At 38.0% G+C, this 10,038-nt stretch overlaps 1 protein-coding gene across 1 annotated transcript; it reads right to left on the bottom strand.

Moving 5' to 3' along the window:
• Positions 1 to 1,209: 1,209 nt before the first annotated feature.
• Positions 1,210 to 8,147, bottom strand: nrsn1 (neurensin 1). Its single transcript, XM_069143205.1, has 6 exons — positions 8,039 to 8,147; positions 5,203 to 5,318; positions 4,930 to 5,022; positions 4,717 to 4,835; positions 3,935 to 4,122; positions 1,210 to 3,807 (listed from the first exon to the last, which is right to left on the bottom strand). Exons 2-6 carry the CDS (start codon positions 5,299 to 5,301, stop codon positions 3,704 to 3,706), a joined length of 603 nt encoding a protein of 200 aa, XP_068999306.1. The 5' UTR covers positions 5,302 to 5,318; positions 8,039 to 8,147; the 3' UTR covers positions 1,210 to 3,703.
• Positions 8,148 to 10,038: the final 1,891 nt, after the last annotated feature.

The following is a 10,038-nucleotide window of genomic DNA, read 5'->3' as shown; positions in this document are numbered from 1 at the left end:
ATGTGTGTGTGTGCGTGTGCGTGTGTGTGTGTGCACGCGTGCAAGTGGCCGTGTTAATAAAGTATTGAATAGGACACTCACGTGATTGATTATAAGAGCCTCTACACGGTGTAAAGTTTGTAGCCTTCCTTTAATTACTTTAATCCTATAATTATTGAAATAACAAATTATTATTACATAATTATGTATCCTTTCTCTGTTCTTCACCATTAAGGGAATACACCGTACCTTTAAGAATAAAATCACCTTGGTCAAAGTAGATATATATAGTATATGAAACTAACCAGTCATCTATAGGTTCTTAAGGATTTAAGTGGATAAAAAAAAAAAAAAAAAAAATCAATTATTAGGTTAATTCAAAACAGCAAGGCAGTGAGTTTAAAATAAAACAGCAGGGAGGATTAAAGAGATGAACGTTTGGCCTGTCCGACAACTAAAAAACAGGTTGTCTGTCCGTCTGCCCTGTTCTCTTGGACAGGATATCTCAAGAGCCCCTTCAGGGAATTTCTTTAAACTTGGCAAAAACATTTATTTGATACCTATGGTGAACGGTATAGATTTTAGGGGGAAAAGATCAAAGGCAAGGTCACAGGGGCCCATTTCATCACATTTACTTGAATATGATAGCTCAGGAAGGCCTGGATGGTATTTCTTCAAATGCCGCATAATCCTTCACTTGGCCTGAAGGATGAACTGATTAGAGTTTGGTGGTCAATAGTCAAAGTTTAAGATCACTGTGACTTTACATTCGCTTTATCTGTCTGTTCCACAATATCTAAAGAGCACCTTGAGGTTACTTTTTCTAACTTGCCAAAGGCATTCACTTTGTACCAACAATTAACTAAATTTTCCCACTGTGGGATAATAAAGTCTTATTTTACCTTATCTTAAGATTTTGGTGGTCCAAGGTCAATGTCACCTTACAATGACCCATTGTCATGAATGTGATATTTTGAAGAACGACAGGATGGACTTTTCAAATTTGCTCAGCAATGAACTGTTCAGTTTTTGAAGGTGACCTCACGCCGTTCCCATTCTTTTGAGCACGATACCTCACAAACGCCTTGAGGGACCTTCAACTTTGACACAAATGTTTACTTGGACACAAGGATGATGTGCAGATTCTAGTAATCAAAGGTGAAAGGTCATGGACAATGTGACACAAATGACGTTTTTTAAGACATCCAATAAGATTTTGGTCATCAAAGGTCAAGCTCACTGTGAGTTTAATATCTATTTGGGTTTGGACAGAAATGCATGTAAACTACAACTTGATTGTTTAGTGAGTATGTTGTGACTTAGATACATACAATTTTCACACATTTTTGAGCTGCGGATATGTCAATTTTATTGTATTCATTGAAAAATAGACATACTGTTTATAGACGTTGATATATATATATTAGTTCTTTATCCACTCCAGTCTCCAATAAGTACAGTATACTTCTTCTTTTTTTTTTCATTTACTGGGATAATCCACAGTTACATCAGGAGACATTTAAAGTTAGTCAGAGCAGAAAAATATCCATTGTGGATTTGAGATTGTAATGCAGCATGGAACATATTATTACAAATCAGCACATATCTAGATCACTTACTAAAGTTCAGGGGGCATTGGAGGGTTTGTCCATAACTTGTTTTCTTTGCTATTTGTCCTGTGGTGCAGGTTTGCTGTTCAATGGTTCAGTAAGTTCTCTGAAAATTTCTTATTTGTTAGTATATTATTTTTCATGGTTACAGAATAGCTATAATTTGGTGTTGTATCTGATAGCAATTGTGTTAAAATGACACATATTTTTTTTTTTAAAGTAAAAGTAGAAAGACAGAAGAGTGGAGGTCATGGGAATGATATCAAAAGGTCAACTTACATGAACCTACTGTATGTAGCCAGCATAGCAAATTCAACATTTTTTTTACAGTGAATATCCTGCAATGTTGCTGCATCGATGTGTGTAAGAGCCATAGTTTGGAATGACTTGCAGCGTTGATGCACAGGAGGAGGCTCGTAGCTTGATGGCAATTGGACAGTAACTACCACCTTAACTTTGTTCTAACCAAGTACAGTAAAAAGAAATGTTGCATTTTACAGTATACCTTGAATTTTTCACAATGAATCTAAAAGATAAACCAAAAGAAACAGTAACAAAAACGAACATAAGATTTTATAATACATGTAGTGTTTTAAAAAGCAGCAAAACATGACCATTAATAGCTTATTGTGCTTGTAAGTTACAGTTACAGTAAGTGTGAATGCCAAACCTGTAAAAAAACAAAACAAAAAAACGTCTTAAAGTAACATCTGTTTCAGTGCAAATACAGTACACAATCTGTGAAAAAAGCTTTGATGATTTTCTAAGTTCAATAATATTACACATCGTGTGTTCGGCTAACTGCAACATATCCTATCTAAGTTTTGTATGTGAGAGCGGGATGGCAGTTATTGTATCTAAAGAATCTTTGAATCATGACAGACCAGCATCAGTACTGATGATGCTGCTGATATCTCGTTGGAGAGCGAGAGAGCGTTCTCTCGTCATCGCTCAGTTATGTAACCTGTCACGTTGTTTGTCTCTCTTGATGCGCCCTTGTTCTGTCTTTGATTTTCACAAGTAGCACCAACTCATGCCAGGCAGCTAACGACATTTGGATTCAACATGTTGCAAAATATGCATGCTGTGATGGATACTTGTGTGTCTGCGTGCTTGCATTTGTCAAAGGGAGAAAAAGGAAGCAAATGAAGGGAGAATGTGGTGAAGGAAGTCTTAAGTGTCAAAATGTAACAAATTAGATAGAAGGTATTATGAATGCCTCAGCTGTCCTACCTAGAAAGTAATCTGACAGACTACACTGTTCTGCATGTTCTGTTTGGTTCAATGTACCTTTCATCAGTCTGTCTGGTCTCGTCTATTGATCCTGTCTGAAGATTTACTGAAGGAAACCAGATCGGAAGCCTAATAAGACAGAAGATAATGTCAGTGGGAAATCTGCCCCGAAGGTCTGTTTGGATCTGTGTTTGTGTCTAATCTGTCCTGACACCTCTAGAAGCCTATCTGTTAAGACTTTAGGGTCATTGTCACATGTAAACTGTAAAACGCTACTGAACTATTATTCATATTGTGATTCGCAGATGTCATTGTCGTCTTTGGATGAACAGTTGAACAGAACATATGTACATGCTTAAAAAGTACATATTCTTTACACAGAAACACTCGTGCTCTGATGTTCACTGGGCAGAAGATTATGACTGTTGTGTTCAGTGCTACTTTTGATAATTTCTGCGAATAGGGGCCAGTCACCAATAACACCACAGCTCTCCAGCAGTGACATCCTCTTTTACAACATGTTAATCTTCTTGACAGAAAAAAGCTCTGTGGAAACTATGATGCCGTTGTTCACTGGCTGTGTTTGACTATTTGTTACTGTGGTTTGTTTTTTCGGGGTGAGACTGCCTGTGTGCTTGTGAGTTTCATGACAACACAAACTTTGTTCATCTATATTAACTCCTTTAAAATCAAGTTTTAATATCAAACAAAGCAAATTAAGATGAGGAACCAATGCTATCAGTCATGTAAGCTGACCTTTAAAAAGAGAAACTTCACACATAGATAGACACACACACACACACACACACACTCACACACAAAGTCTGCACACCAATCAATCCTCATACACACTTCACTTTATGCTTCCATCTGGACATCAATCAGGTCTCTGACTTTGGGGTCACTGGCTGGATGTTCTGGACTTTGGACAGTGTGACTGGCACCGTTCCCTCTCCGGGAGTTGGTGCTCTCATTATTGGGGAACCTGTGACATAATGAGTACAAAATAACACTAATCAAGAATCTGTCACTCTATTTACAGCTTAAACACGTAATATTTGAACTTTACTTCATTATTTGTCATAGCGGGAAAGTAGAGAATGCAACATTACCAACTGTTGCGTGCAGATCTGCCAGCCTCTCCTTAAACTTCCGCTGCAGATACTTTTCTTCTTTGGAGTAGCTTTTGGCAAAGGCAGACAGCAGGAGACCCACAGCCATGGAGGTTCCTCCCACACAGAACAGCACAGCACCTGTCAGCTTACAAACGTCCAGTGCACGGTTGAAACTGACAGCGTGGCTGTTCAAAAGCGAGACAATGAAACATTAATTCATTTAGTCATCTGATACAAAATGTGTTGTTTTTCCCAATTTTTTTACTCGCATTTTCAGATGTCCTGTTGTTCAACAAACACATAATTAAATAGGATTTGTTTTTCTTTTTTTGGTTCTTTTTTTATTTTTTATTTTTTATTTGTCACACAATATTTGTTCAAGTTTATTTGAAAACAGCAGCTCTAATTCAGTGTGTGATTTATAATGGTTACATCTATACAGTATTTATAATATAGAATACTGTTTTACTGTCTCAATTAATGCAAATAAAGTCCAGATTACAACTGTTAAAGTTAAATGTATAGCATAGCTTTGTAAGAATAATAAACACATCCTCATACCAAACAACAAAATATCTGTTTCCATTTACTCCAAAAATGATATGTATGGGTGTTTTCAGCCCCCTTTATAGAATCAACACATTCTCATACTTCCCCATTTTCATAAAACAACAACAGTACATGACCTACGAGGAGGACGGTTTAAAATAATTAATGAATAATTAATTTAAGATATTACACGGATTACTTCCCGTTAGTGTATTGCACTGTTCTTTTACCTGTCAACAAAGAGGAGATCATCTTCACCAAATGCTTCAATCCTAACTGGAGTTGCATAACCCACCAGAACAACAATGAGGCCCGCAAACAAGATCAGAGTGCCGAACGCGAGACAGACCTGGAGAGACAGAAGTCAGCGCTTAATGCGAGGTGCTTCATCCGCATACGATTATTTAAATGACAGCAACGTTGTTTTGTTTGAAAAAGCTTACCTTCCAAAGTAAAGAGCTCCACCTGCTAGGCGATCTCTGAATCTGAAAATCTTCATCACGTTCCCAGATAGAAGCTGTGCACTCCTCATAAAACTGAACAAGGGATTCAAAAGATATCTTTTTTTACAATTTAAATACAGAAAAAAATCGCCCACAAGACATGAAGATCCAGTAATTATTTGATCAGGCTTATGACTTTTGTGAAATGAGAATCATGAATATTTGTAGGATAATATCCTGCACTTCTTTATGTGCGTGTGTCTGCACTCTCACCTGGTGTAGGTAGGAGCGGACTCCATACTTCTGGTAGTTTCCGCCGGCTTGAGCTTGCTCGCCATAATCTGACCCACAGATCTCTGAGCAAGAAGTCATCCTTCACATCTGTCTGCCTGTGAACACACACATGCATGAATGCATAACTGCACATCTCATTCAAAACAACACACCCACACAGTTTGAGGACAAATTCTCTCTAGCTGTTCCCCATGCATAAACATGTACACACACACACAAACACACATGCAGTACATTCATACACACAAGCATGTACCCTCACACACACTGCCACAAAATGATGTAACAGTGTACCGAAGGCATAGATGCCTCAGTGCATTGAGATTAATGATGCGTTCTCCTTGTCTGCTTTTATGAAATAAGGCGTGACATATGACTTTTTAGATTCAATATTTTTTTCAGCTGAATACAGAGTGCTGACATGTACAGAATGACCTCCTTTTCATAATATGCTTCATGATAAAACATAAAATCTTTTTTTTTTTTGTGCTGCGCATTGCAAACAAAGCAATATATTTAGTGAGTTGCAGTTTGCAAGCTTTGTAAATTAAAGAAATACTTCTTCGGTTTAACAGACAGATAACGTATAGTATTGTAAATTTTAAACTCAGAACAAAGATAACAACAGATAAAGGAATATACCTCATAATAAAGATGTTTATATCAAAATTTTATGTGGTAGGTTCTGTTTGGTAATGACATGTTTCCCATACTTTTGTTTTGTCACTATATAAGTAGATACCTATTATATCATCATAAAAAAAATGTCATAAAAAGACAAAACAGCACCTGCTCTGGGAAATGCCATTTCACACACATTAGTTCCCTCATGGTTTGGTCTCCAAAGGCAATACACAGCTCAGTGCCTCTGAACGAACAAGCCATGTTTGAAGTTTTTTTTATCAGTTTGCACTAAATCTTAACTGCTGTCTCTGCTGCACCACAATAAAGTCAGACTGGGGAGCTAAAGTGGTGGTGAAATATTGATCCCACTGTTGGTACTGTATCTTGTAAATGCTCACAGACATTTCAAAAAAGAAGTCACGATGCAAATCCCAGCAATGCGTTAGTTCAGAGTGTATTATGGTTCCAAGGCAATGCTGTGTGCTTTTATGACACACAGGGCAAAAGAACTGCACTTGAAACACAACAAGTGGCTTAAAAATAGGTGTTCTGCTTCATCAGGAGAAGTATGTAAATCAAGCAGCTCTAATGGATGATGTAATGTTAAGTAAAGTAGCAATATCCACACACCTCTTCTATCAGGCTTGCACCTGGTTGCACTTCCTGGTAAACCAGTTAGGTGATTGTTTTTCCAATTATGTGTCTGCTGTGGGAGGAGAGACACTCCAATCTACCACTATCTTTGTTATCTGAACATCCTTGTACACAGAGTATATGGGAGATGCCAGGGCCACAGAGCAAGAGTGCGATGAGTGAAATACAGCATTAAGATGAGGCACACTGTTCCCTGGCGCCCCGTGTTAATCAAATCATGCCTAATTTGTATCTGCTGAGGACTCTCATGCACAACTGTGTCTGTCCAGATGCGGCAAAATCATGCTGTACCAATATCTGCAAATATGCAAGAAAATATCCATCATCCAGACAAATAAAATCAAAACATGAGATTCTTGATTTTGAGCTGCAGTTCCTTTACAAGTCATCGTGACTGCATGATGGTCTAATTTCTTTCAATTCACACCCTTGCCTGAATGTGTAACTACAATATGTATTTTATAGGAAAATGGACATTTTTCATCCTCAATGTTAATGCAGAGGAGCAACATTTGGGACAATTAACTTCAGTTCTTGTAAAATTGAATCAGTGTCCTTGACCATATGGGTGTTTGACAACAGTCAAGCATACAGAAACATACAAAACCAACAACAATGTCATCTAATTGACTAAACATCAAAACTGGAATGCTGTGGATAAACTAGAATAATAAATTAAAAATAAAACTGTGACAGTGGTCAGATGAGTTTAACAACTGACAAATATAATTCTGATTTTCAATCAGTCCTGTTATTGACACTTTGTCCACAACACGCGAGACAACTAAAATAAGCCTGCCAATTAAACTAAATGTCTGCCTGTCTTGACGAAAAACAGATAGCTTATGAGAAATACAATCTGAAGACATTGATAAGATTAAAATCGAGCTGTGAATGTCCACATCGTGTTGTAACCCCAACATGAACCGCTGAAGCTTGAGCTGGCCGTGGTGCTAAACGCCATTACTCCCATCCAGTCCCTCAAGCCCAGCAGGAAAACACACAGACGTAATCTGTGACGCCAGTCTGAAAACAGACCTCATCCATTCCTCCTCCCAACCCCCCCGTGAGACGCAAACAGACACACAACACGTTTTTCACTTCAACTTAGAAACGCGGACTTTGCGTCAAAGAAGTTTGAGTAAATTCGATTTTAATCATCCAAAAAAGGAGTAAGTTTGAAAAATAAATGACCTCTGCAGATACAGTTATACGTTTTAAAGTTTTATTTGATTGGATTAGGACCAATGCCTGGAACGCTCATAAATGAAGACATAGTCGAATTTGTAGACAGCACTAAATTTCAAGAAAGCATTTGTTCGACATTATTCTCCAAATGGAAGCTGCTTCCAGATGTGCAAGATGATGGGCTCTTGTGCACGGATGACACCACTGAATGAGTCACCGCAGGAAATATGAATTCCCGTTATGCTATTTCCAAAAGCCACAATCCAACTCTGCTGCTGTAACATTATCGATACACAGTGTTTACAACTAATAATACAAAAAAATACAAAAAAAAAAAATCGCAATTTACCTGTCATTACCAGCTTGGAGAGTAATCACTCGCTGCTCTTCCCTCAGCCGGGTCCCATCACTCTACAGTCACCTCTCTCGCTCCCTCGCTCTCTTTCCATCGATGATTCAGATTTTCACGCTGCATACTGCGCATGCGTCCTATCCATGACAACATATGATTCAGTGGCGAATATAAATAACCAGGCAGAAAGGTTGGGACGACTAGCAGAGAATGACATTCATGAATGAACGAATGGATGAAAGACATAGTTGGCAAAAAGACAAGCAGATCGATAGATAGATAGATAGATAGATAGATAGATAGATAGATAGATAGATAGATAGATAGATAGATAGATAGATAGATAGATAGATAGATAGATAGATAGATAGATAGATAGATAGATAGATAGATAGATAGATAGATAGATAGATAGATAGATAGATAGACGGACGGATTGGGTATTAATTGGGACATGTTACCATAGGAAGAGAGGGTTGTTTCTCATAGGTGATGGCAAAAACAATGTCACTGGAAAAATATTAAGGGACAGCTCCATAGAATTTGGTCTCTGTCAAATAAATAGTTTACCAAATATTTACGATAATCTTCACATTTGTACACATTTTAGAAGACATTAATATTAATGACGCAGTCACTTCCCCAAAAAGTAACACAGCGCGCAAAGCCTGGCTCAGTGGGATGTCCTGGAGCACCAGTCACAGAAACAAAATGACAAACCAGTGAACAAAGTCACAGAAGAAACTGGAACAAATGCATCTGAGTCATGAATCGAAATCCTCAGCAGGTGCACAATGATGCAAAACACACACACACACACACACACACACACACACACACACACACACACACACACACACACACACACACACCCCGTTTTCCAGAATTCCAGTCACATTCCCCGACAGTCTATTTTTAGCTCCGTCAATGACGTATACAACTGAAGGAGGTGTTAGTCACCATCTCAGCGCTGCTCTTAAAGAAGGTACGACCTAAAGAGACGTCACGACTCCGATATGAAATCCCTGCTCAATAAAGAAGGTGAATGAGTTTCCTGTTCAGTGAGTCATTGTCACAATTTATTGATTGCGAGTCATACAACACTTCAAAATTATACAACTTTTGACTTTTCAGCTCTCTAAGTTTTGCTGCAGATCAAGCTGCCTGGCATGAGGTGATCTTCTTGCATGCTCTGCTGTAGTAATAGAAAATAATACGGGAACTTTAACACCACATGTTATCAAACATCATATTTACAAGCAACAACAGCTCAAATGGATGTTTCCACTTATAGGCAAAAGCAATCAGCAATTTTCTGTTTTAAATGGCTGTTCAGAGAGGTGCAGTATTAGCAGATTATGGATCAACATAAGAGTATTTTAAGAGGCATAAAAGGTCTGGAAAAATCTGTCTTTACCTGGTCAAAAGGCAGAGTTTCAGTATGCAGTGAAAGGACAGTCAGTCCGTGAAAACTATATTCAGAAAGCCAACACACTTATTGTTGTAAGTTCTCTGTGTTTATACTGAGGTGTGTAAAAAAAACAAAAAAAACAGCAGGTGACTGGGTCAGATGATGATTGTGAGAGGCATGTTTGTGTGTGGCAGTGGAGGTTGTGCTGGAGGAAGCACAAGTATGAGAGAAGGTTATTGCAGATATCACTATGACAATGACTTTGGGGATATTTCTAAGATGAAGAGATGCTATCATGTCTCAAAGGAGAGGTCATTTCCCACTGTGCTTCAAATGAGCATTTCGTTTTACCTACAGGAAAACAGGTGAAGCAACAACATTGTGTGTCTTTGTACTGTGAAGTTAACAATATATAAATGACTAAATCTTACATATGTTTGTGTATATCAGATACATGTGACAATTTGCAGACATGGGTCTGTCATGGTAAAAACATTTTTTGTTAAGGTTTCAATGGAAAAATGTACTTTCTCTGAGTACATGTTCAAGGCCCATATTTTATAGGAGACCAGTGCCATAGGTGAGC

The sequence above is a fragment of the Embiotoca jacksoni genome, unplaced genomic scaffold, assembly GCF_022577435.1.
Source record: "Embiotoca jacksoni isolate LCO1_2020_lvr unplaced genomic scaffold, fEmbJac1.0.p SCAF_11, whole genome shotgun sequence".
Classification (NCBI taxonomy): domain Eukaryota; kingdom Metazoa; phylum Chordata; class Actinopteri; family Embiotocidae; genus Embiotoca; species Embiotoca jacksoni.
This window is presented reverse-complemented; position numbering and strand designations above follow the sequence as displayed.

Coding starts and splice junctions, on each gene's coding strand:
- nrsn1 (XM_069143205.1), bottom strand. CDS start 5,301: ATGACTTCTTGCTCAGAGATCTGTGGGTCAGATTATGGCGAGCAAGCT. Junction 4,836..4,929: donor GGAGCTCTTTACTTTGGAAG/GTAAGCTTTTTC, acceptor CTGTCTCTCCAG/GTCTGTCTCGCGTTCGGCAC. Junction 3,808..3,934: donor AGATCTGCACGCAACAGTTG/GTAATGTTGCAT, acceptor ATTATGTCACAG/GTTCCCCAATAATGAGAGCA.